The 27,060-nt window shown below is 46.0% G+C and overlaps 1 protein-coding gene and 1 long non-coding RNA gene across 15 annotated transcripts in view; one reads left to right on the top strand and one right to left on the bottom strand.

The window, feature by feature from the left end:
* Window positions 1-26,678, top strand: part of XPO6 (exportin 6) — a 114,263-nt gene extending 87,585 nt beyond the window's left edge. For 11 of the 14 annotated variants that reach the window (XM_054533697.2, XM_054533696.2, XM_054533700.2 and 8 more), the window contains 11 exons: window positions 2,986-3,078; window positions 7,268-7,412; window positions 11,660-11,806; window positions 12,720-12,909; window positions 17,053-17,208; window positions 18,239-18,353; window positions 18,522-18,693; window positions 20,022-20,183; window positions 22,721-22,819; window positions 22,978-23,208; window positions 25,996-26,678. In XM_054533697.2, coding sequence (XP_054389672.1) covers window positions 2,986-3,078; window positions 7,268-7,412; window positions 11,660-11,806; window positions 12,720-12,909; window positions 17,053-17,208; window positions 18,239-18,353; window positions 18,522-18,693; window positions 20,022-20,183; window positions 22,721-22,819; window positions 22,978-23,208; window positions 25,996-26,631 — 2,146 coding nt within the window. In that variant the 3' untranslated portion in view covers window positions 26,632-26,678. The remainder of the gene's footprint in view (window positions 1-2,985; window positions 3,079-7,267; window positions 7,413-11,659; window positions 11,807-12,719; window positions 12,910-17,052; window positions 17,209-18,238; window positions 18,354-18,521; window positions 18,694-20,021; window positions 20,184-22,720; window positions 22,820-22,977; window positions 23,209-25,995) is intronic. The other 3 variants (XM_002826268.6, XM_054533703.2, XM_054533702.2) reach the window with 1 other exon arrangement.
* Window positions 49-5,536, bottom strand: LOC129050737 (uncharacterized). The gene is made up of 2 exons (XR_010137739.1): window positions 4,620-5,536; window positions 49-307 (listed from the first exon to the last, which is right to left on the bottom strand). It is a non-coding gene; the product is annotated as an uncharacterized LOC129050737 (long non-coding RNA).
* Window positions 26,679-27,060: the final 382 nt, after the last annotated feature.

Genomic DNA, 27,060 nt, shown 5'->3' with positions numbered 1-27,060 from the left:
AAAACAGCACACAATAGTAGGACATTTTCTGTGTTTTTGCACATGGTCTTTCATTTTGTTCTGTACTTTGAGAGACAAGCATTGCCGTTTTATTGTTGAGTAAGTACATTGTGGCTCAGCGATGTGAGTGCCTTGCCTCAGTTCACACAGTCCTTGAGAGGGAGAGTGGATTTTAACAGTTTCCTGGGTCCACATGTTGTGCTCTTTCCAAACCATAGCGTTTGTATTGCCAGTCCGTTCCTCCTCCTCTTCTTGTACTGGGCCCATTTGCACTGAGGTTTAGCAGGGATAAGACATATTTTTCTGTCTGAAATCCAAAGATAAGTCCATTATTTGAATTTACTCTGTTAAGCAATATAGATATATCTTATCTGTCAGTTGGCCGGGCGCAGTGGCTCACGCCTGTAATCCCAACACTTTTTGGGAGGCTGAGGCGGGTGGATCACCTGAGGTCAGGAGTTCAAGACCAGCCTAACCAATATGATGAAACCCCATCTCTACTAAAAATACAAAAATTAGCCGGGCGTGGGGGCATGCGCCTGTAATCCCAGATACTCAGGAGGCTGAGATAGGAGAATCGCTTGAACCCGGGAAGTGGAGGTTGCAGTGAGCCGAGATCGCGCCAGTGCACTCCAGCCTGGGCAACAAGAATGAAACTCCGTCTCAAAAAAAAAAAAAGGTATATCTGTCAGTCATCTCAACTTTGTAGTGAGATGATGTCTCAAAGATCCTGAATCATTTGATAGGTCCCTATTTTTCTGCACTGCTTAGATTTGCAAGCCCAGTACTTAAACATACTTGCTATTAATATTTTGTCTTCATTTAGAATAAAATGTGAGAGAAGGCTCTTGTTATGACTACATGACCTTAATAGCCAGTATGATTAGCAGTGTTTTCATTTATTGGTTACATAAAACAAAGCTAATATTAAAACTGCTAAACACAGACACATTAAAAGATGTTTGGAAATGCATTTTTAGTGTAGAACAGGATTTAAACACCAGGTGCATATTGGTATATTGTTTTCTGATAATAACTGTTCTGATCATGAGGACTTCGTGAGACTTCGGGAACTTTAGTTCTTTTGCCCTCACTTTCTTGACTGACCGGAAGTGCTCCTTTTTGATTGCTTTCTTGTTGCTCTCCAGCAATCAGAAATACAAATACAAGTTTGTATTTGTAACAAGTTCCTTAGTTGATTGTTCCGCTGGGACAAAGACAAACACTGCCTTCCCTGGCATCCACTTCCAGGTTTCCTCGCAGAGTAGGCAGAGAGAAACTAGCCAGGTCTTGGGTTTTTTCCCCTTCACACAGAAAGGAATGTCTTTCAACTCCAGGCGTGGTGGCTCACTTGTAATCCCAGCGCTTTGGGAAGCTGAGGTGAGCAGATCGCTTGAGTCCAGGAGTTCAAGACCAACCTGGACAACATGACGAAACCCGTTTCTACTAAAAAGACAAAAAAATTTAGCTGGGTGTGGTGGCATGCGCCTGTAGTCCCCGCTATGGGAGGGGGCGCTGAGGCGGGAGGATCACTTGAGCCCCGGAAGTCTAGGCTGCAGTGAGCCAAGATCACTACAATCCTCCGGCCTGGTTGACAGAGCAAGACCCTTTCTCAAAAAAAAGAGGAGAGAAAGGAATGTTGTTATGTCTGTAATGAAAGAGGCATTTCCCATTTCCTACTAGATAGAGCTATTAGTTATTGTGTTTAATGCTCGTTAGTATCCAGTGAGCCCTTGAGCAACCAGTGGGCTCAACAGCTTGCTTCTGAAAGAATTGTACTTGAACATAAAACACCTCCGCCTATTCTAGAAACATTTGCTCCTCTCATCTGCCTCCTCCAAAATTTTATCAAATGTTTTCAAATTTGAAGAAGAGTTGAAAGAATTGTACAGGGAATACGCATATACCCACCACATAGATTCTATGGTGGACAGTTTGCTGTATTTTCTTTATTATGTATCAACCCATCTGAAACATTTCCTTTTAAAAATGATTTTAAATAAAAGCTAAGATGGTTTTATCATTATCAATTTTATAGAAAAGTCCATGTCATCCTATTTCGATAAACTGCCAAAAGAGCAGTTCTGTTTTTTTTTTTTTTTTAAACAAAACAAAACAAAACAAACCAAACAGGATTTTGGTCTCGTTCTATTACCCAGGCTAGAGTGCAATGGCATGATCCTGGCTTAGTCCATCCTCAACCTCCTGGGCTCAAGCAGTCCTCCCTACTTAGCCTCTCCCAAGTAGCTGAGACTACAGGCATGTGCCACCACATCTGGATAAAATTTTAAAAGACAGGGTCCTACTTTGTTGTCCAGGCTGGTCTTGAACTCCTGGCCTCAAGTGATCCTCCCACCTTGGCCTCCCAAAGTGCTGGGATTACAGGCATGAGCAACCACATCCTGCCTGCTTTTTAAAAACTATTTTTTATTCTCCTCAATTATAAAACATTATATATTAATTGTAGATAATTTGGAAATGCAGAAAAATAGAGGGAAAAAAATCATCCATAATCTACCCACTCTATCCTCCCCCTAAAACAAGTGGTACCAATAAGCATATTCTGGTGAAAATTCTTCCCGCCTGTCTTCTGTTAATAGATGAACATTCACGATATATTCTGTATATATATTTAGTACAACCATGTCATGTTTAAAACATCCTGAATATTTATCATTAAATATGCCTCTAAGCATTGTTTTTATTGTGTATATTACATTGTATTACCTCCTCTGGATTGGATATTTATATTGTTGTCAAAGTTTTTGACACCTTCAATAAGGCTTTAGTTAATGTGCTTGTATATAAATCTTTATGCATATCTCAGATTATTTCCTTGGCATAAAATTGAAAGTCTGGTCTTGATTCTTTTTTGTATATGGAAAAAGTCTGCCCTTACGCTCTTTGTTGGTACCAGCCTTGTCTGTTTTGTCTGTCTTAGTTCATAAGCCGAATGTTCTTGTTTACCTGCCTCTTTGCCAACAGGTTGGTCAAAGTCACTCTGTACGGATCTCAGATAAAATTGTACAACATTGAAACTGCTGTGCCATCAGTATTGAAACCTGACCTCATTGATGTGTAAGTCTAGAGTTTGATGTTTGTGCATTTTTAGGAAAGACCTTGCCTGCAGTCTCCAGATGATTTTATTGAGAAAAAGGAACAGTAGTGGCTGCCATGAATCGGGGAAAAACTCTTAAACTGCAAACCTAGAAAGAGAGAGAGATTTTTTTGACTATATGTCTGGGGCAGAGGTGGTTGGAGAAAGTGGAATTAGGTAAGTGAGAGATGGGATGGAGATTCTATGGAGTAGGCATTTCAGGAGGAAAGAACAGTACAGGCTGAGACAGTCACACAGGCAGGAGGTGGCTACTCCATGTGGTGCAAGAAGAGACTGGATAGGTGTGTTGGGACTAATGGGAAACATCTCAGATGCCATCAGTCTTTCCTGTAGATCATTGACTAAAACTGTAGGATACTGTAGGATGCAGAAGAATGCTTGGGGAACACATTTCTCAGAGATTCTGATTTTAGCAGAATGGCATAAGGCCATAAGGCTTGGGTATTTGCGTATTAAACAAGAACCCCAGGTTATTTTGAAGCAGGACATCTAGAGACCACCTACAGAGCTACCTACAGAAACTCTACAGATAACATGGGATGCTGTTAGGAAAGTGACATATGGAAGGACAGGGACAGGAGATGGGCATTATCCCAGAGACTTCACTGCCCAGAAGACTTGCTTTAGACGAGAGCAGGGGGTTGGCAAACTATGGCCTTTGCCAAATCTGGCTTACTGACTGCTTTTGTAAATAAAGTTTTATTGAAACATAGCTACATTGATTTACATATGGTCTGGGAGTGGTTTTGCACTACAGCAGCAGAGTAGAGTAGCTGTGACAGAGTGTATGTATGCCCTGCAAATCTGAAAATATATACACTCGGGTCTTTACAGAAAAGGTCTGCCGACCCCTGCTGTAGAGCATTCTTGAGCTGCAGATTAGATAAATGATGGAAAGAGAATCTTACTTACTATGGTGGTTTTAAACTTTTAAAAAATATATTGCTTTCCCTTTTGAGAATTTAGAGAAAGTTGTAAAGCATCTCCCAAGAAAGATGCCAGTTTCCTTATACATACAACAACTTGTACACATTTTGGGAGTTTCAGAGCCCCTCCTTTCAGCCTTGAGGAGCTCTACAGATGTGCTAGATTGACTGAAATTCTTACTCCTAATGCTGACTTTGATGTCCTTTCTCCTTATTTTGGTATTTAGAACTTAAAGGGTAACGTGATTCTAAATATAAAATAAAATTTTAAATGTAAAATACAAAATAACTATGTGGTCACTATGAATTTCAAACTTTCAGTAACTATATTTCCTTACTTTAAAGTACTAGCACATTTTCTTACCCAACTGCTAATTTTGAAAAAGTTCAAACCTATAGAAAATGAGAAAAACAGGTGAATAAGCACCCATGGACCCTTAGCCTAGAGTAACAAATTATAAATTGGCTTTTGTTTCTTGTGCCTTCTCTGCACACAATACATGATTATTATTATTATTATTATTTTGCTGAGCCATTTGAAAATAAACTGCATGGCTGAACGTGATGATTCTTACCTGTAATCCCAGCACTTTGGGAGGCCGAGGCAGGCAGATCACTTGAGGTCAGGAGTTCGAGTCCTGCCTGGCCAATGTGGTGAAACCCTGTCTCTACCAAAAAATATAACAATTACCCGGGCATGGTGGCACTTGCACCTGTAGTCCCAACTACTTGGGAGGCTGAGCTGGGAGAGTCGCTTGAACCCGGGAGGCTGAGATCACACCACTGCTCTCCAGCCTGGGTGACAGAGTGAGACCCTGTCTCAAAAAAGAAAAGAAAGAAAATAAATTGCAGACATGTCACTTCACCCGTAAATCCTTCAGTGTGTGTATCCTAGAAATAAGTTCATTCAGCTCTTTAACTATGATATCATTATCAACCCTCACATAATTTAATACATACAATAATGTCATCTCATATATAGTCCATATTAAAATTTCTTCAGTTGTCCCAGGAATGTTTTTGTATCCTTTTTTCTTTTCTTGGATCCAAGGTCTAACTAATCATGAGCCACACATTAAATGTATTTCCTGTAATCTAGAACAGTTCACCCAATTGTGTTTGTATGTCTGCATGTGCGTGTGTGTGTGAGAGTGACTGAGGACCTTTTGCAGATCCAGATATTAATTTTTTTAAAAGCGTGTCCTACAATCTGGATTTGTCTAATTATTTCCATTGTATTAGATTCAGTTTAAACATTTTTAGCAAGGTTACTACATAGGCAATGATGTGCCTTTCCTCTTGCATCATGTCAGAAGGCTCTTAATATCAAATTTCCCTGTAATTGTTGATGCTGAGTTTGATTTTAAAATGGTGTCTAGGCTGGGCACACTGGCTCATATTTGTAATCCCAGCACTTTGGGAGGTTGAGGTGGGAAGATTGCTTGAGCCCAGGAGTTTGAGAGGAGCCTGGGCAACATAGTGAGACTCTGTCCCTACCAAAAAAAAAAAAAAAAAAAAATAGCCGGACATAGTGGTGCATGCCTGTGGCCCCAGCCACTTAGGAGGCTGAGCCAGGAGAATTGCTTGAGCCCAGGAGTTGGAGGCTGCAGTGAGCTATGATTGTGCCACTGCACTCCTGCCTGGGCAACAGAGCGAGACCCTGTTTCAGCAACATAAATAAGTAAATAAAGTGGTATCTGCCTATATCCTAATTCTGTCTGCTGAAAGGTCTTAGAAACAGTGACACTCCAGTAGCAATCCTACCCCTTTTCCCCAGGTCTTGGTTTCTCAAATCCATTCTCCAGAGCACCTTGGAGAAAAAAAGCTCAAGTCTGGGGGCGGGGGTGATGTTGGACAATCTTGCCAAGTCAGCAAGTAAGGAAGTGCTCAGTGACTGTTGGGAACATGTGAAGAGGATGCAGGACCCAGCTTGAAAGGGTTCTTCCTGGTCAAAATTGACAGTTCAGTCATCAAGAAAGAATAAGGACAATAATGAATTATACCAGTTTGAATGAAAATAATCTACTCATTCAAAGTGATTAACAGGCTAGGCCGGTGCAGAGCCTCACACCTGCAATCCCAGCCCTTTGGGAGGCCAAGGCAGAAGGATCGCTTGAAGTCAGGAGTTTGAGACCAGCCTGGCCAACATAGACCCCGTAAAAATACGAAAGTTAGCCTGGCATGGTGGCATGGACCTGTAGTCCCAGCTACTTGGGAGGCTGAAGCAGGAGAATCACTTGAGCCCAGAAGGTTGAGGCTGCAGTGAGCCATGATCATGCCCCTGCATGCCAGCCTGAGCAACAGAATATGACCCTGTCTCAAGTAAACAAACAGATAAACAAAAACCCAAAGTGATTAACAAAATAAGGATGAGAGGAGGAAAAGCCTCCTTTTAGAGAAGACTGCCAACTAATGAGGAGAAAAGGAAAGATAGAAAAATTACCAATTCACAACCACCAATGTAATACTGATTTAGGCAGGAGTCGTTAATAAATGCCCAAACCATGAGGAACACTGTCTTTGTGTCACCTCATAGTAGTATCACCTTACAGCTTACTAATTATTACCGAAAGGTAATTACATTTAGGTATGTTAGAAGGCCTGGTGTCACAACTGTCTCTCCTTGTTTAAGATTGATTGTTTATTATATTTGAAGAATTGCATACTTTTTTGATGTATATTTTGTTGCATGTACGATGCAGTCAGTACAGCCTTTGCTGAAACCAAGCATAGTCTTTGCTGCCTCAGTTATCCCCTAGCCAGGTAGAATGTATGGTGCAGTGGAAGCTTAAACTCCAAAATCTGACATCAAAGCTCTGTTTATAAAGCTGTCACACCTGGTAGTTGTCTGTGCTTTAGTCTGCAGCTAGGAATGTTAAATTTGTACTAGTTCTGAAGTCAACACATGATCACTTAAGTTCTTTGATTTTGCTTTTATAATTTACCTTTCTCTTAGGTGAGCATGTGTCACAGAAAGATTGAATAAGATTCAGTAGACATTGACTAACTGCCTTCTGTGCTCTAGTCAGCGGTGGCAATGTTTAGATGATGAATATCTTAGTTTTTAGGTTCTACGTGAACCAGTAAATGATTTCTATGCTGTTGCCCATGTCTTAGAACAGCAAATGCAGTGGATGCAATTCTTACCTCCTATGAAAATAAGTTGAACGCTAATATGTTTTCACCTTAACCTTTAAAATCACATCTTCTTTTCTTTCTGCAGGCATGCTCAGTCCCTGGCTGCGCTGCAGGCTTACTCTCACTGGTTAGCACAGTATTGCAGTGAAGTTCACCGGCAGAACACGCAGCAGTTCGTGACACTCATCTCTACTACCATGGATGCAATCACACCTCTAATCAGCACCAAGGTCTCGAAACAGCAAAGCCTACACCTTTTATCTAACTCTCTGTCTCTCCTTCTGTTCCTATACCCATTTACTAGAAAATCTAAATATGACACAGAGTTAGACCCATAAATCTTTCTGCTGTTATACACCTGTTTTATTTCATGTTCTTTTTTAGTTGTAGCCTACATGCATTCAAATACAACTTTACTTTTTTAGTTATCTAAATTCCACATGAATACATGCTCACTGTGAAAAAGTAAAATATCGTTCAGATTTCCAGACTAAAAAGTTGTGATACCTCTGAAACATTTTCCTTCGTGCGGTAAGCACAGTTGGGCATTGGTTGTGCAGGCACACCTCGTTTTATTGTGCTTCACAGATACTGTGTTTTTTTGCAAGTTGAAGGCTTATGGCAACCCTGCATCAAGCAAATCTGTCAGCGCCATTTTTTTTGACAGTATTTGGTGCTTCCATGTGTTACATTTTGGTAATTGTTAGAATATTTCAGACTTTTTTGTTACTATATCTTACAGTGATTTGTGATCAGTGATCTTTAATGTTACTATTGTAATTATTTTGGAGTGCCACAAACCAAAGACTGCAAACTTGATTGATAAATGTGTGTATTTTGACTGCTCTACTGATTGGAAGCTTCCCCATCTTCCTGTCTTTAGGCCTCCCTATTCCCTGAGCCATTTAGTAACCCTACAATGACCTTTACATGTTCAAGTGAAAGGAAGAGTCACATGTCTCTTACTTTAAATAAAAATCTAGAAATGATTAAGCTTAGTGAGGAAGGCATGTCAAAAGCCAGGATAGGCCAAAGGCTCTTTTTTTTTTTTTTTGTCGTTGTTGTTGTTGTTGAGACGGAGTCTTGCTCTGTCGCCCGGGCTGGAGTGCAGTGGCGTGATCTTGGCTAACTGCAAGCTCCGCCTCTCGGGTTCACGCCATTCTCCTGCCTCAGCCTCTTGAGTAGCTGGGACTACTGGCACCCGCCGCCAGTAGTATTTTTTTGTATTTTTTGTAGAGATGGGGTTTCACCGTGTTAGCCAGGATGGTCTTGATCTCCTGACCTCATGATCCGCCTGCCTCGGCCTCCCAAAGTGCTGGGATTACGGGTGTGAGCCACCGTGCCCGGCCTGGCCAAAGGTTCTTGAGCCAAACAGCCAAGTTGTGAATGCAAAGGAAAAGTTCTTGGAGGAGATTAAAATTTCTGCTTCAGTGAACACATGAGTGATGAGAAAGCAGAACAGCCTTATTGTTGTTGATATGGAGAAAGTTTCAGTGGTTTGGATAGACCAAGCTAGCCACAACATTCCCTTAAGCCAAAGCCAAATCCAGATCAGGCCCTTCAGTTCTGTGAAGGCTGAGAGAAGTGAGGAAGCTACAGAAGAAAAGTTGGAAGCTAACACAGGTTGGTTCATGAGGTTTAAGGAAAGAAGCCATCTCCAGGATGAAGCAGCAAGTACTGATGGAGAAGCTGCAGCAAGTTCTGCGAAGTTCTAGATCACTGCTGAAGGTGGCCACACTAAACAACAGATTTTCTGTGTAGATGAGACAGCTTTATACTGGAAGAAGGTGCCATCTGGGACTTGGATAGCTAGAGAGGAGGAGTCAGTGCCTGGCTTCAGAGCTTCAGAGGACAGGCCAACTCTCTTTTAGGGGGCAACTGTAACTGGAGACTTCAGGTTGAAGCCGGTGCTCATGTATCATTCTGAAAATCCTAGGGCCCTTAGGAATTATGCTGAATCCACTTTGCCTGTCTCTATAAATAGAACAACAAAGCCTGAATGACAGCACATCTGTTTACATCATGGTTTACTGAATATTTTAAGCTCATTATTGAGACCTGCTCAGAAAAAAAGATTCCTTTCAAAATCTGCTGATTGGCAATGCACCTGGTTACCTAAGGCCTCAGATGGAGATATTCAAAGATACTAGTTTCCATGGCTGCTCACACAACATCCATTCTGTAGTTCTGTAGCCCATGGGTCAAGGGGTAATTCTGGCTTTCAAGTCTTATTGTTTCAGAAATACATTTCATAAGACTATAGCTGCCATAGATAGTGGTTCCTCCAATGGATCTGGGCAAATAAACTGAAAACCTTCTGGGAAGGATTCACCATTCTAGATGCCATTAAAGACATTCATGATTCACGGAAGCAGGTCAAAATATCGGCATTAATGGGAGTTTGGAAGAAGCTGGTTCCCAGCCTCATGGATGACTTTAAGGGGTTCAGGACTTCAGTAGAGAAAGTAACTGCGGATGTGGAAATAACGGGAGAACTAGAGGCGGAGTCTGAAGATGGGATGGAATTGCTGCAATCTCAGATCAAGCTTGAACAGATGAGGACTTGCTTCTTGTAAATGACCAAAGAAAGTGGGTTTTTGAAATGGAATCAGCTGGTGAAGATGCTGTGAACATTGTTGAAATAACAGAGGATTAGAATAACACATAAACTCAGTTGATGAAGGAGCAGCAGGGTTTGAGAGGACTGACTCCAACTTTGAAAGAAGTTCTACTGTGGGCAAAATGCTATGAAACAGCACTGCATGCTCCAGAGAAATATTTCATGAAAGGAAGTCAATCGATGCAGCAAACTTCATTGTTGTCTTATTTTAAGTAATTGCCACAGCCACCCCAACTTTGAGCAACCACCACCCTATTCAGTCAGCAGCAGTCACATTCAAGGAAGACCCTTCACCAGCAAAAAGATTACCACTCTGAAGGCTAGATGATTGTTAGCATTTTTAGCAATAAACTACTTTTTAATTAAGATATGTACATTGTTTCTTAGACGTAATGCTATTGCACACTTTATAGACTACAGTATAGTGTAAACAAAACTTTTATATGCATTGGGAAACAAAAAAATTAGTGTGCTTGCGTTATTGCATAATTTGCTTTATTGTGGTGGTCTGGAGCTGAACCTGCAATATCTCTGAGGTATGCCTGTATATCCTTCCAGACTTTTTTCTCTTTTTATGTAATAAGTAATAACTAAGTTTGTAGATAGCTAGAGATATAGCTACTTTTGCCTAACAGTATGCCTTGGTTTTCCTTTACATATGTAGAGCAACTTCAGATTTTCAAAATGTCCAGTGGTTTTTTTTTTTTTTTGTGAGGATGTATAATAATTTTCCTATTGCTAGAAATGAGCATTCCTTTTATGTCCATCTTCCATATGCTAGTGGGCCTGTAGGATAGATTCCTGGAAGTGGAATTACTGAGTCAAAGGTTATAACCATGTTAAAACTGGACAGATTCTATTATGTTACCTCAAAGTCTGCTATATTACTAAAGCATATATGTGTTTATTCTTTGAATTTTTTTTGTAGTTTTAGTCATACATAGCATTTTATACATTTTTAAACAATGTATTATTTTAATAACAATGTGTTGCTTTCCATAAATTTATGTTGTATTTATAATTATAACTTTGAAAATAGTTCTATCCCATCAGGAATATGTTTCATTATTTTCCTAGCCATTGCTGGACTTCTAGGCTGCCTCCCTTAAAAAATAAAAAATTATTATAAAGAATTCTGAAATGCATGCATTCATGAATGTAGCTTTACCCTTTTAGGTAATCTTAGAGTAAGTGATTATAGGTGATCTTAAGAGTAAGGGTTAAAGGTTAGGAATATTTTGTGACTTTGGGAAATCATAGTAATTTTTTTCCCGAAGTAATTCTGCCTGCCTTGACTTTTTGGTGTGCTGTTTTTATCTTAGTCTTAACCAGCATTAGGTCCCATCTGTAACACGTTTTTCTCCTTTGCTAATTTGAAAGCAACAGTGGTAATTGAACCAAGTATTTGATAGGCATGCTGAAGGGAAAGCAGTAGGAGAGACTGGCCTGAGTGTTAAGGCACAGAAGAGTGGGGGGCTCGGGGAGATCTTGGCTCTGCTGGAGCAATTAGTGAGGTGAAGAATTCTAGGACCTGGATGACATGCCAGGGAGTGTGATTTAATAGCTGATAGGGAGCCACTGCAGACTCTGAGCTGAGAAGTGCCTGAGTTCAAGGCTGCTGGTGACTGTGAAGGAGGAACGGGAGGAGGTGATAATGGCTGTGGCAGGAGCTGTGGACATGACAGAGAAGATGGGCTTCTCTTGTAGTCATCATAGGAAAAATTCTTGAGCTAGATAGAGCCTAGGTGGTGTAATTTGGAAACCAAGAACCACACGTAGCTTGTGGCTGCCTCAGCAAAGTTCGAATCCCAGTCTTACAGGGATGTGGTGAGCCGATGTGCCCTCTTCCCTCTACAGGTCCAAGACAAGCTGCTGCTATCTGCATGCCACTTACTGGTCTCACTGGCCACCACCGTGCGGCCCGTCTTTCTGATCAGCATCCCTGCAGTGCAGAAAGTATTCAACAGAATCACTGATGCCTCTGCCCTGCGACTTGTTGATAAGGTGAGGCCCCAGAGCTCCCCGGGGTCCCCAGGGCTGTGTGACTGAGACCCAAGGAAGCTGAGGAAGAAGAGTCTGGCCTTTGATTTTGTACTCAGAGCTTACAGGCTGTACCAGCATAGACGGATTTCTTATGTGTGTGGCACTGACACAGACAGTGATTCTCATCGTGCCCATTCTAAGGCAGGCAGTCAGTGTGCTGATTCAGGCGTGGAAAAGCACCTCCCAGTGTGCAGAAAGATTTTGCTGCTTTGCAGCCTGGTAATTTCGGCTAGTGTTGTGAGATTCTCTTTGCGTTCTTTCTGATCCAAAGCAGTCTGGTATTTGTTGTCACTGTTCTGTGTGTGTTCTTTGGGGTGAGAAGTGTCAGGCAAGTGCATTTTCTTAGAATCCTCAAAGGCGGCTCAGGCTAGAAGTTTAAAAACCCCCTAACAGGAGGGAGGGCAGGAAGGTTTGAAGAGGGCACCAGAGGGTACCAGGATGTGATTGCAGGATGCGACCTGGTGGTAGGGGCATGGATTGTCATGGATTCTCCCGCAAGTCCTGCTCTAAGTAGCTTCTCAGAGAACTCAGAAGCCACCAGCTGAGCAATGCCTGAGATTCAGTGTCTGCAGTGTGATTTCTCCCTCTCTAATACTTCAGGTATCAGGTTAGAGAGGAAACGAGAGCTCCAGGAATGATGCTTGAGGTTGGCTCTGGGTTATGCTAGACCTAGACATGGTGCTATTACTTCATTTCATCTTCCTCCCTAAGTTGCCTTCCAGTTGGACCAAAGGCCCTGCCCAGGTTATAAGAAACGAGCCTGGGGGCTAGGATTCCAGGTTTGCAGCCAGCGGGTGCTGAAGGCTGTGTTGGGCATGCCGCTCCACTGTCTTTGGCTCTGACCTCTGATGGATGCCTTTGGGGTCTCTTGTAGGCCCAGGTGTTGGTGTGCCGAGCCCTCTCTAACATCTTGCTGCTTCCGTGGCCAAACCTTCCAGAGAATGAGCAGCAGTGGCCCGTGCGCTCCATCAACCACGCCAGCCTCATCTCTGCACTCTCCCGGGACTATCGCAACCTGAAGCCCAGTGCTGTTGCCCCACAGAGAAAGATGCCACTGGATGACAGTAAGTGACCCCTAGGCTAGGACAGCTGGGGAAGGAGGTAGGCAGGCATCGTTCTTTGTGGCAGATGAGATTTGCCCCGGAGGCTCCTGAGGTAAATTTTTTTTTGTCCACAGTCCCACAGAGGCTGAGCAGGAAGTCACACTCGGGGGTGGGATCCTGCTACCTTTGGAATTCAGTTAAGACAACAGCCAGACCTATTTCCCGAATCAAACTGTCCCTTCTCTTATTTAAAATGTAAAAAATGCTGGAGCCCTAAGAAAAAATGGAAGACACTGGTGATGGTTGGTGACTTCTGTCTATAAAATACATCTTAAGGTGGTTATTGATCTATTTCAGATGCTTGTGTAGGCAAGCAAAGCAGTTCACCTCTACACGCTGGGAAAATGCGCTCAAGAACTGTTTTTTCCAGATTGATTTCAACCTTTTTCCAAATACAGATCTTCCAGAGTTTTGAAAGAGCTTGGTTTCTTAAAAAATGGCACTTGAAGTTTGCTTGTTTATATTAAAGAAAGAGGGAAAAAAATGAATAAGGAAATACCTCTTTGAAATAACAAGTAGTACCGAAATATTTTAAAAATACGATCTCCTTTCACAAAAAGAAAATAATAGAACATTATTAGATGGTGCCATTTATGGAATGTCAGCAAAAATGCTTTGTGAAATGTCAGAAATAGTAATAAATACTATACTCTTTAAAAAACACTACTTTTATAACCAGGAAGATTAACATATGTGCATTGTACAAATATATTAAAATAGAATAATATAAAGAAGGAAAAAGTAACTCCTAAATCTGACCAGTTTTAATATTTTAGAAAGTAACCATTTTAACCATGCTTCCTCCTTACCTTCCCTTTTCTATTTTAAAATATGCTTCATGGTTACATAGCTGGATGAGAGTAGCTGACATATTGAGGGTATACTGTGTACTAGGCTTTTTGCCTTGGTGATTTTATATCCATCGTCAAGTCTCTGGCTGTGCCAGCATCAACTTTCAAAGTCTGGTGTTGGTCTCTTCCTGGTTCTAAGTATTTTTCAAAAATCAGTAATTCATTCAGTTCTCACATCAGCCTTTTGAGTTCGGTACTGTTATGATCTTGATTGATGATTAGCATGAGGAAGCTGAGGTCTAGAAGATTAAGGAACTTTCCCAGGGCTTGCATCCAGCTGTTTTGGAGTCACGCTTTATCACGTGTAATGGTCTCCTTTCCGCACTTTATCTTACATGGGAGTTATGTTGGTCTGCATGGGCGAGGATATGCTCAGTGGTAACAAACAACTCCAAAAGCGAAGTGGCTTAATACAAGAAGAAAAAGGATATGTTGTTTGTACTATATGTCCAGCTTGGGTCAGCAGAGTGGGGAGGTCACATAGGGACCCAGGCTGTGGAAGGCTCCATTTCAGTGTGTTCACTCTGGAAGAGATTGCGGTGAATTGCGTAGTGGTTCTTAAAGGTCTTGCCTGAAACTAACACTACTTCCACCTCTATTTCCTTGGCCAGAGCCAGCTACATGGGCTTGGCTTAACTCAGAGGGCAGGGAAGTGTGATGCCACTGTGTGCTGAAAGGGTTTGCAGTGTAGTCTGTGAATGACGTCTTCAGTATGCTGACTGTGTGCAGGCACTGGGTTGAGCACTTTGTATACATTATTTCATGTAACTTCCTGTGTAACCCTGTAACCCTGTGAGGTATGTCTTATCCTCATTCCACAGTGTTGAAATGAAGGTTGGAAAGTTTCATTTTTCTTATCGCAACTTTATACTTTGAAAAAAAAATTCCAAACCTACAGACTAGCCGAAGGAGTAAGAAAATGAGCAACTGCATCTCTCTCACCCAGATCCACTAATTGTGAATGTTTTGCCACATTTGTGCTCTCTTTTCTACAATACACTTTTTCTTAAAAGCCAGCTGTTTAAGTTGCAGATAATTGACACTTCATCTCTGAATACTTAACCTTTGTATCTATATAGAACAAGATATTAAACATTGTTACAATAATGTCATTTAACATGTAGCCACATTAACACTTTCCCCAGTTGTTAACCAAATTGTTCTTTTTTGCTTTAAAAAAATCTAGGATGTAATCTAGGATAGTTTTAACTGTGTTTGGTTGTTATATCTCTTTAGTCTCCTTTGATCCAGAAGAGCATGCCCAGTTTTTGTCTTTCGTGACATTGGCATTTTTGAAGCGTCCAGGCCTGTTTTCTTGTCATATGTCTCCTAGTCTTGTTTTGCCTGATTGTTTCCATAGGTTGTAGTGTAGTGGTGCATGTTCGTGTTTGCATTTCCTCTTGCATTGCTTCTGTTTGTCCCATCCTTGGTGATGCTCAGTCTGGGTGCCTGTTGGGAGTAGGGCCTGCCAGTCTGTCCATTGGGAAGGTGCTTGGCAGGTGTAATTGCTCAGGACTGTAGAGAAAGTGGGCGAAGTCAAGAGTTGGACTTGGGTCTGAATGGCTCCAGCTCCTGTAGTCTGCACCACTTTGCCGCATTGCCTCTTTCTTCTTGAAAACAAAAAAGAAAAAGAAAAGAAAAAAGGTTTTTAATGGTTTTATAATGTCCTGTCTCATGGAAGTACAACAGTTACCCACCCCATTCTCCTATTATTATATACTTACAGTGCTTTCAATTTTTGACTTGTATATTTTTTTAAATACATCTTTTGTCCTCGTTTGAATTTCCTTAAATGCCAGAGGTCAGATTTTGGTCTGTTGACTATTGGTTTTTTGCTTTAAACTGCTTCCCCTGTTGCCTGTGCGTTCTTGAGGAAGTGGCTGCCCTGAGTGCGGTTTCCTGGCTGAGTAGAAGTCCATGTGCTTGTAGTTGTGGATGGCTCCCTGCTCAGCAGTGTAGGTGAGCCTTTCCTTTACTCTCCAGTGTCACTGTGACTGGGGGACCAGGACCAGGCCTGTGGCGAGAAGCGTCTTCCTTCATCCTCAGCCCTGTGAGTGGGGCGATGCTCTCTATCCACATTTTCAGATGAGGGGCAGCAGGGCCAGGCCTGCCTCCATCCACCTCCTGAGCATGTCTTCTTTCTGCCGTACCCCCTCCTCAAAGCTGCGGCAGTCCCACAGAGGCTGCTGAGCACTGGGGTTCAGGGGACCCAGAGAGTGCTGCCAGGTGGGAGGCAGCTCTCAGCCCAGCTCTGGCTCAGCCTCTGGCGGTCGCCAGGGTTGAGTCTACTAGGCTCAGGCTGAGCCATGGGCGTCACCTTGAGGAGGGTGGTGGGAAACTCTGCATCTTAAGAGGGTGACTCCACTCGCACTGGGAACAATGGCAGCATCTCCGTCCTGGATTCTTAGATGGCTGGCACACTGCTAGCATCATTCAGGACCTTGTCTCTAATCCCCACTGCAGCACTGCCAGGGTGGGGTTGTCAGCTCTCCCAGACGGATGAGGGTCCTGCCCACGGCACGTAGCCTTCAGATGATCACCTGTGGTTCATAGCCAGGGCTCTCTGACCTCTGCCTGTTTGCGGCCCACTACATCTGTTTTCCCTGTGTGCCATATGGAGTCAAAAGTCATCTCCGGGTTAGCATTATATATTGTCAATAACATAATAACAGTAATTATATGCCTTATCAAGCTACAGGGCTAATAGGCCAGAGATGGATCAGGCAGGTTGTTCTTGCAGCCAGCACCATTACTTGTGCTTGGCAGGTGTTTGTGGGATTACTGGGCTGGAGTAGCGTCCCACTGAGGGACAAGGTTTGAGCTGCATGTGTCCGTCCTGGCCTGTGACCTTATGACACTCATTTTCTTACCAGTCTATTCACTATCTTTTAGATTTGATTAAATCCAAGGCACCCAACCTGGGGGTACATTTATTTATCTTTTTTCTTCTGTGGACTTGTTGCCGATGGCCAGAGGCAAAACAGGCAAAAACCTGGGCAAGCAGGCAGGCAGGCATCTTCTCCCCAACACACACTCCAGGCTTCTGGAGTCCTGGCAGTAATAATAGTAAAAACAAAAACTAAAACATAAAGAGAGGAGAATTTATATTGTAATCAAGAGACTGTTCCTTTAGTGAGACTCGTGTGATCATCTTCTTGGTACCTTTGCAAGTTTCCTCCCCCTCCCTTGTGTCTCCTCTTACCATGCTTTCTCCCCAGACAGCTTATAACCTGCAACTCATCTTGATTTGCAGCCAAACTGATTATCCACCAGACACTCAGCGTCTTAGAAGATATTGTGGAGAATATCTCGGGGGAGTCCACCAAGTCTCGACAGATTTGCTACCAGTCGCTGCAGGAATCTGTTCAGGTCTCCCTGGCCCTCTTTCCAGCTTTTATCCATCAGTCAGGTAGGAGCTGGCCCAGAGGCCCCACTGGTGGGTGGTGCTAACAAGGGCCAGAATGCCCACTTAGATCTGTAGAGCACACTGAGTCGGTGCAGTACAGGCCTTGACTTGTTCCGTGCAATGAAACCCGGTACTGAAGGGAAAGGGCAGTGATGTTTATTTGTGGAGTCTGGGGCCAAGGCCCTTTGGAAAAGTGAGCAGAGCTCTCCGTATGGGCCTTGGCACCTACAAGAGAAGGCAAGAGAGCTTTTTTGGCTTAGTTCTCCTTATTTTGTGGCAAGGTGCATTTGCCGAGAACGTTCCCCTCACCCTTGTCTGTCACTGTTAGTGATAGAGGGCCTCTCTAGCTCTGTGGATGTACTTGCCCAGCTCTCATGACAGCATTATAGTAGTCTTGTCAGTTTTACAAGAGAAATATCAAGCACTTCTCAGTCAGCAAATATTCATTGCCTCTTGCAAGCAGATTGCATGCAGTTAGGGCTGAAACACACTACACAAGATGATTGTTGAGATCTGGAAGTGAAGCTGCCCTATATGTAACCAGTATTTTCTGCAATTAATCCATTTAATGGACCAGGGCCATGTAACCTAAATACACCTTCATTATCCACTTTCAACCACTTAACCCCTGACCCAGCTGCAGGGATTATTAGTCATAGGGGGAAATGGCTTAAGCACTCAGGTGTTGACCCAGTTGACTAGTTTCATCAGTGTGGGCACAAAGTGATCCCTCTCCAGTGAAACTCTAACCATCACTGGATGTCGGGCAATGAGGGAGGGTTCGAGATGACCTTCATTTCCTGTAGTGAGCCACCAGGTGGAGGTTCCCTATACCAGAACTATTTTCTTAGCATGTCCCTAGTCATTTTCCACTTTCTGTCACTGGCCCGGATGGTGCTGGGGGAAATGTTTCCAGCAGGAAGCTGTAGAGAAAGCTGATATAGTGCAGATTTCAGGAGTAGGTTGATGAAGCCCAGGGTTCTGGTTCTCACTGTGTGCAAGCCTCTGACGGTGTCTCTGCCCCTTTTCTCAGATGTGACTGATGAGATGCTGAGCTTCTTCCTCACTCTGTTTCGAGGCCTTAGAGTACAGATGGGTGTGCCTTTCACTGAGCAAATCATACAGACTTTCCTCAACATGTTTACCAGGTAAGCACAGACCCACCATCTACAGTTTTCAGATTCAAGGGAGAAGTAGTGGGTCTGGCGACAAAGTGTGGCTTTTTGCTCCTGTTCTGCACTTGCCACAGCATGGGTTTTCATGCTGGCCCCCAGAGAAACATGTGGTTGCTTACTGTGTGGCTTTCTCCTCTGTAGAGAGCAGTTAGCCGAGAGCATCCTCCACGAGGGCAGCACGGGCTGTCGGGTGGTGGAGAAGTTTCTGAAGATCCTGCAGGTGGTGGTCCAGGAGCCAGGCCAGGTGTTCAAGCCCTTTCTCCCCAGCATCATCGCCCTGTGCATGGAGCAAGTGTATCCCATCATTGCCGAGGTAGGGGCTCAGGCGGTCCCCTGTGCGGCACCCCCATCTCGAGATTGGGAAGGGAATGAGATTTCGCAGAAAATGCATTGTGTTTTAAAGTTCATTTGTTAGTTTAATATGCTTATAAAGTAGTTTCTCCCAAGGAAGAAGGCCTTTAGTGTGGTACAGTGTTTTTATATTGATCGAGTTCACTGGAGCTGGTCTAGTGTCAGCATAGCAGTTATTCCACAGGGTCAGTTGCTAAGATCAGGCTCCTGCGGCAAATTTTATACCTTTAAGAGACTCTGGTTTTCTGTAGCAAACATTCTAACATATGCACTTTCCTATTAGAAACTTTCATGGTCTCGAGGATACAAGGCAATTTCTTGAAACCATTCAAACAAACCTTTCAATGTTACAGGAAAGCCCTTTGTCCTTCTTAGAAAATAGGCAGGCAGTCAGCATAATAAGACCCAGAATAAGTATAGATTTAATTTCAGTTTTTTTGGTAATAGTCATATAAATAAGAGCTAATCTTTAACTGTCTGAACTGAGACTCGGACAGGTCTGGTTGCTGTGCATTACGAAATGCACTGGGCCTATGAGGCTTCTTCTGTGGATGCTTGTGGCCCCTGGTGTCTGTCTAATTTTAATCAAGGCTGAACTGGAATGTATGTGGGCCTTCTAATTTTGAATTCTGCAGAGACATTTGGAATAAGGGATTGGGGGAGCTGGATTCGATGACAAAACACTGCTGAGCCTGACCCTTCTCTAACTCCTCTCAGAATCCTGGCTGCTGGGAAAGAGGAGACTGGCCAGAGAGCCTGGCTCCCAAGTGTTCTTTAAACCCTCCCCTTCTGGGGAGCAGAATTGCTTTAAGGCATTGGGTGTGTCTTTAGCCTCCGTGGTTGTGTAAGACCAACAGGTTAGTGGGACAGCATTTTTTATCCTGGGAAAAGGAACAAGCAAGAAGATCTGACAGGTCGAATAGAACAGAAAATCCATACTCCTAATTGTTCATCCACTTGGTAGCTTTTTTCTAGTGTAAAAGCTGAGTGCTCATCAGAAAAAGGGGCCCTTGGCACTGACCCATGCATTCTCTCTCAAATGTGGGCCATGTCTCTCCTGAAGAACTCGCGGTGTGAACCGCCGACTCCAGGGGCTGGATGTCTTTTGCACAGGCAGTGACAGGACTCCAGGGGCTGGATGTCTTTTGCGCAGGTAGTGACAGGCATGTGGATGGAGTGTTGACACTTGGCTTGCTGTCACGAGGCATCTCCTAGGCATCTTTGCTGCCCTGGGCCCAGGCCGGAGCAGCTCCGCAAGCTGCAGGTCTGAGCGTCTGTGTGTCTCTGCAGCGTCCCTCCCCTGATGTGAAGGCCGAGCTGTTTGAGCTCCTTTTCCGGACGCTCCATCACAACTGGAGGTACTTCTTCAAGTCCACCGTGCTGGCCAGTGTCCAGAGGGGGATAGCTGAGGAGCAGATGGAGAATGAGCCCCAGTTCAGTGCCATCATGCAGGTAACATGGGGGCGGGGGTGCTGCCAGGTGACTTCCTCTAACCTGACCACTGCAGCGAGTGCTGTCTTTGAAGCCCCACAGTCTCGGGTCTGAAGCTCAGTTCTGCCTCTTAGTATTGATGAAGTTAATTAATTTCTTGGAGCCTCAGTTTCTTCATCTGTAAGGTGGAGCTAATGTTGCCTGGGTCACAGATTTTTTGTGAGGTTAAATTAGATGACATACACAAAGTGCGTGACACTTGGAGATGCTTGATAAACGTCAGTTCCGCTGACCTCATAGTGCTGTTTCCCCAAGTGTAAAGTGTCTGCCTATGCCAGAGTCACCGAGGGCCTTCTTAGCGGGGAGCTGCCTGAATATGAGTCTCCGCAGGAGGGCCCCGGACCTGCAATATGATTCTGACTCTGACCATTACTGGGAGAAACACTGCCCTGGGAGGGAGCATTCGCTTTCAGGGCAGATGCAGCTGTCCACTGGAGAGAGTGCACTGTCTGGGGGGCTAAATACCCCTTGCTGTGGAAGACTGGGACGGCATCCCCTCGCCCAGACAGCCAGCCTGCTCTGTGGCTGCGTCAGGCACGCTCCTAGGGTCGGCACTCAGGTGTCTGACGTTCTCATCTGAGTCTAGCTAGGGGAGTCTCTTTTGGTTTTTTCAGTGCATGCTTTTCCTCATGGGGAAGCAAGCGGGATTTCCACCCTCCCTCCAGCTCCCTACTAGCACACAGCATGCGCATGGGCATGCACACACACTCACTGACTCTTGTGTGGCAGTTCTTTTCAGGCACGTGCCCTTGCCTTGGCCTTCCCATCCCTGGCACCCAGCGAGGCCTCAGGTCTGCAGTACTCAAGTGTTTGCGCCTCCCCTGCCTTTCTCTTGAACGCTGTCCTTGCCTGGAAGGCTTCTTTGGCAGGCTGTTGCCTGGTCCCCGCTGAGGGCTGGTGAAAGGCACTTTGGAGAATAGTTTCACAGTTTGGCAGTTTCTTTTAAAGTTAAATGTGTAGTTACTGTATGACCTAGCAGTCTCACTTCTAAGTATTTTACCCAAGATAAATGAAAGCATATGTTCACACAACCTGTATGCTGATGTTTATAGAAGCTGTTTCATAATTGCCAAAAGCTGGAAACAATTTGAGTATCCAGCAGCTGAATGGATGAACAGGCTCATGCGTGCCTCTAAGGGACTGGTACTCGGCAGTAAGCAAGCATGGATTCTTGGTACAATCAGCAGCATAGATGAGTTTCACATGCATTCTGCTAGGTGAAAGAAGCTAGATGCCAAAGGCTATGCATGGTAGGATCCCATGCCATTCTATGACATTCTGGAAAAGGCAGAACCACAGGGACAGATAATGAGCAGTGGTTGCCTTAGGGGTGAGGGTGTGAGGGGACGTTCTGGGCGATGGAAGTGTCCTGTCTTGGTTGTGATGGTGGTGATACAAATCCACAGGTAGGTCAGAATTCATAGAAAGATAAACCTCAAAAGTTTACTCTGTTATACTTCCATGAACCTAACTTTAAACAGTAAATAAGTGGAAACTATTGGTCATCATGGAGATCTCATCCCTGCTGCAGGGATTACAAGATCCCCCTCTGGTAGCTTAGGGGCCCAGGGACAGAATGACAAAGCAGTCACCACTTGTTTTGTAGGGGGGTCCTGCAGACCACCGGCCTCCCCCACTGCCCCCATGGTCACTTTCTATTCTTTCTATTGGAGCAGGGCACTTCGTGTAATTTTTTTTTTTTTTTGGAGACAAGTCTTGTTCTGTCACCCAGGCTGGAGTGCAGTGAGTGGTAGGATCTCAGCTCACTGCAACCTCTGCCTCCTGGATTGAAGTGATTCTCCTGCCTCAGCCTCCCGAGTAGCTGTGATTACAGGCGTCTGCCAGCACGCCTGGCTAATTTTTGTATTTTTAGTAGAGATGGGGTTTTACCGTGTTGGCCAGGGTGGTCTTAAACTGCCACCCTTTAGTGATCCGCCCACCTCGGCTTCCCAAAGTGCTGGGATTACAGGCCTGAGCTTCCATGCCCGGACTGATCTAGTAACTTTTACACCCAGGAATTCCAAAGCAGTTTAAAAATACTTTGCTTAGCCCCTAGGCAGAGGCTTAACCTCCAGGTAGAGGCTCCATGAAGGAGCCTGTAGGGCTTGTGGCTTTTGAGACGGGATGCAAGGAGAAGGAGGGCAAGGGAGGGGATTGCTTGGCTTGAGCGGGAGCAGGCAGGCAGGCTTTGGTGTCTGCCAAGATTGCTGAGGGATTTGACTAGAGGTGTGAGCTTCTTGCTTCAAGGCCAGGTCCTGTGATGGGTTTCTAGAGGTTCGTTACAAAAGGTATATATGAGACCATAATAAGAAGCAAGGCCCGGTGGGGAAAACATGAACTCTGAGACTTAGGAGGAGCATCGCAGAGGTCTGAGCTGGTGGGCCAGAAGCTTCAAGACAATGGGTACCCTGGCCCTGGCACTTGTTCTTCTGACATGGGGTAGATGCTCCAGAAGTGCTTGGTCTTGCAGTTTATAAAATGGTGGTCTCATTTCCTAGGCTTTCGGACAGTCCTTTCTCCAGCCCGACATCCACCTTTTTAAACAAAATCTCTTCTACTTGGAGACTCTCAACACCAAGCAGAAGCTGTACCACAAGGTAAGTGCCCCAGCTCTTGGAAATATTCTTCCATTAGGGGCATCGTGGCCTGTGTCCCACCCTCAGGTTACTCACTGGAGAGTGCGACGGAAAGTGGATGGGTCCCGGGACAGGCCCCTGGGGGCCGGCTGCCGCTCACCTGGTCTCTCTGCCTGCAGAAGATCTTCCGGACTGCCATGCTGTTCCAGTTTGTGAATGTGCTGCTCCAGGTCCTGGTCCACAAGTCCCATGATCTTCTGCAGGAGGAGATTGGCATCGCCATCTACAACATGGCCTCAGTCGACTTTGATGGCTTCTTTGCCGCCTTCCTCCCAGAGTTCCTGACCAGCTGTGATGGTGTGGATGCCAACCAGAAAAGTGTGCTCGGGCGGAATTTCAAGATGGATCGGGTGAGGAGAGAAAGAGGCCGGGCTAAGAGGAGGGCAGAGTGGGCATGCAAGCCTGGCACCTATGCAGCAAGGAGGGGGCACATTAAGGCCTCTGGGCGTGGTCTGTGCCCACCCTGCAGCTTGGCGGCAGCTCACGAGATGCCTGCTGACCCGGTGCTGTAGCCTGATTGAGGGGCACAGCCTTTTCCCCAGTCTTGGTGTCTGTAGCACATATGTTCTTAGTCTCAGCCATGGAGGTCCCGAGTTCCTGGCTCTGCAGCACCTCCATTTGTCTTGGCATCTTTGTTCATACCCAGGGCCCTGCCGTTCTCCCTCCTGGGTGGCGAGCCCCAGTGGGGCCAGCATTGGAGTGTGCCCAGGCTTGCATTCAGGCTGCGATGGTTGGTGCTTGGGAGCTGCACTTCTGGGTCCCCAGGGTTAGAGGTGGGACCCAAGTTCCCCGGCTGTCTTGGGCTCTTTCCAGACCGGCCCCAGCTCAGCTTGGGCTGAGTTGCTGCCAGGTCCTGGGAGGAGCCCTCCTAGTACTCACCCTCTTGTCCCACTGCTGCCACCTGTGCAGGGACTGTCAGGTGGGCTGTCCCCACCCGTGCAGCACCTCGGTAGGAGCTGGGTGCTGCTGGCTCTCGGTGTCCATGAGGCCATCTTGTTGGAGCCTGACAGTGCCTGGGACCTCCTTCTCCATGGGGCTTACCTGTTCTCTTCTTCCTGTGTCAGGTGACCAGGCCTCTCTCTTGCCTGATAGGAACTTCTGGGAACTTTTCCTTGTACCACTTTATACTTGATGAAATTAGGAGAAGAAATGGCTTTCTCCCTGGTCTTCTTGGGGTTCTTGACCTGAGTCCTCTCGTGAAGCAGCTTGTCCACGGCTCCACCGTAGTGCTCAGATGCACACACTGCTCTCGCTGGTGCAAACCTGGCCGCCTGCTTTCCTCATTTGCCACGTGTGGCAGGGAAGCTTTTGCTTAGACTCATCCTGTTCTCCTTTGTCTTGGGATCTTCCTTTTCTTGGGACTTGTTCTCTCCTAAGCCTCTTCCAGTTCACTTCAGCCCCTGGATATGTTTTTTCCTTTTTCTGGAGGCCAGATCCTAATACTTAATGATCAGCTTCTAATGACATCAATATCAATCAACTTTTTGATTTAAAGCTGTGGTTTCAAAATCTAGTTATAGGCCGGGCGCAGTGTCTCACACCTGTAATCTCAGCACTTTGGGAGGCCAAGGCGGGCAGATCACTTGAGGTTAGGGGGTTTGAGACCAGCCTGGCCAACACGGCGAAACCCTGTCTCTACTAAAAATAAAAAAACTTAGCCAGGTGTGATGGCACACGCCTGTAATCCCAGCTGCTCAGGAGGCTGAGGCACAAGAATCTCTTGAACCTGGGAGGCAGAGGTTGCAGTGAGCGGAGATTGTGCCACTGCACTCCAGCCTGGGCGGCAGAGCGGGACTCTGTCTCAAAAAAAAAAAAATCTAGTTATATCAGAAGCACCTGGGGTACTTATTAAAAATGGAGAAACAGACTTCTGTGTTCTACCCAGGAAATTCTGGTTTGGCATTTGGGAGCCACTGATTTAAAAGACATCCCTTAGTTGTTTTTTTGAGGGTAAAATAAAAGAATCACCGCCTTCCATTCAATCATGCACTGTGTGTTTGAAGCCAGCTGCTTCTCAAGCCCCGGGCCAGGAACTGGGGCACCAGTCCCAGCCTTCACCAAGTCTTTCATGGTAGACAGGCCAATACAGCGCCCTCTGTGGGCCACACAGTACCAAGCATGTGACATGTCTTGGCTCAAGTAAGCCTTCTAACAAGCCTCTGAAGTGCGGGTCCTGTTACTCCCCCATTTCACAGATGGCGGGGGCTCAAAAGGTGAGCAGTTCACAGAACTTGGAAGTGGTAGAGCTGCGAAGCAGGAGGCAGACCTGGGTGTTCTGGCCCCAGAGCCTGCACACACTCCCCAGAAGCAGAGAGCTCAGGACAGAGGTGCTGACCTGGCTGCTGGGGCCAGGAAATAGGAGGCGTCTGTGCAGGCTTTGAATGGAGTTCTGGAAGAGGAATAGTGGTTGGGCAGGAAAATGAACTTGGTCCTGCTCCTGGCTCTGCTGGCGCTTGCTGGGCCTGTTTGAGTCCTCACCGGGACCTACACTGAAAAAAAAAAAGCAGAGTCTCACCGTGTGCATGACGGCAGAGGTCAGGGCCTCACTTCTGGCCCAGGGCTTTCCATGGCCCACGCTGCGCCCAGCGGTACAGGCCTTGGGACTGTGTGTGCTGCTGCTCGGGTGGCTCTCGAGTGGCAGGGGTGGCCTGGAGCCCCGTGGGTAAGGGTTCTGCAGACATTTGTGGGTGTGCGTGTCACCTTAAGGGGCCATGGTGAAGAAGAGGGCTGTCACCACAGCCATGTCTGTGTTTGAGGGGCCGGACTCAGGAGCAAGTGTGCTGGTCCCTTCAGTGTGAGCTGGGGCCAGTTTCTTCATGGTGCAGCGCTTTGGTCTTTCTGTCCTTAGACTAGTGGTTCTGGTAGAGCTTGGTGGCAGCCTCGTGGTGAGGACTCAGTGAGTTGATGTCTGTATGTTGATTGCAGCAGTGTCTGGCACGCAAGAGGCCCTAGGGACGTATTCCTCTTGTTCTTTTTCTCCCGCAGCGCCTGGCACAGAGCCTCTGTGACACGCAGTGCAACAGTGAATAGAAGTTTTGAGTTTTAGAAAGTGCTCCCCTATCTTCAGTGCACACTCTGGGATGGAAGTAGCTGTTGGGGTCTGGTGGGTGGGTGACCTGGTGTTTTGTCGGCTGCAGCTATGCCCCTGCCTTCCAGGACCTGCCCTCATTCACCCAGAATGTGCACAGGCTGGTCAACGACCTGCGCTACTACAGACTCTGCAACGACAGCCTGCCCCCTGGCACTGTGAAGCTCTAGGCCTGCTACTGCCTGGGGACATGGACTTCTGCTGCTGCCACCTGCGCCAGCCCTACCTTCCACCACAGATGTCTCCCAGACGGGCCTCGGTCACACTCCTTGGCTTCTCCCACCGCAAGCAACGCTGCCTGCCTCTGCCACTCCTCCACATCTTGCCGCTGCCCAGCAGAGCTGGCTTCTGGGTCCACCTGAGCACTGGATGGTGCTCCCAGGGTGTTGGAGCAGGTGAAGGGGTGTGTGGCCAGGTACTAGGAGGCACCGGGAAATCCCATGGGGTGGCCCATGCAGACCAGGCGCATGTGGGTCATGGGGCAGAATCGCCAAGGACAGCTCACGACAGTGCCACCTTCTCACCATTCCAGCCAAGGAGAGATGTGACGTCGGAACTGCTCTGGCGCGTCTGTCAAGCCTCCCCGGCCCCAATTGCCTTGAGATCTCTACTCTTTGTCAGAGATTTGCAAAGACTCACGTTTTTGTTGTTTTCTCATCATTCCATTGTGATACTAAGAAACTAAGAAGCTTAATGAAAAGAAATAAAATGCCTATGTTGTTGTTCTAGAAACCCTGGCTGGGGAGCTGCTTGCTACTCGCAGCCGCCTTGAGGCTGGGTTCCCAGCAAGGCGCATCCTGATGGGAATGTGGGCAGTGCGGCTTGGAGTGGGCTGGCTCCTGGCATCTCCCACCTTCTAATGGCGTCTCCCTGACTGCTCTTACTCAGCGAGGGGAGGGGGTCTCACTGACAGTTGGCCAGATGATGGAGGGAGGCTGGAGTCTGGGAGGGGGTCTCGCTGACGGTTGGCCTGGTGCTGGTGGAGGCTGGAGGCTGGAGGCTGGGAGGGGGTGTTGCTGACGGTTGGCCTGGTGGTGGAGGGAGGCTGGAGTCCAGGCTGCCTGACTCCTGTGGCCCCTGTGGCACCCACTCCCCCTGCCCCCCAAGGTGGGAA

The sequence above is a fragment of the Pongo abelii genome, chromosome 18 (assembly GCF_028885655.2).
Source record: "Pongo abelii isolate AG06213 chromosome 18, NHGRI_mPonAbe1-v2.0_pri, whole genome shotgun sequence".
NCBI lineage: Eukaryota > Metazoa > Chordata > Mammalia > Primates > Hominidae > Pongo > Pongo abelii.
This window is presented reverse-complemented; position numbering and strand designations above follow the sequence as displayed.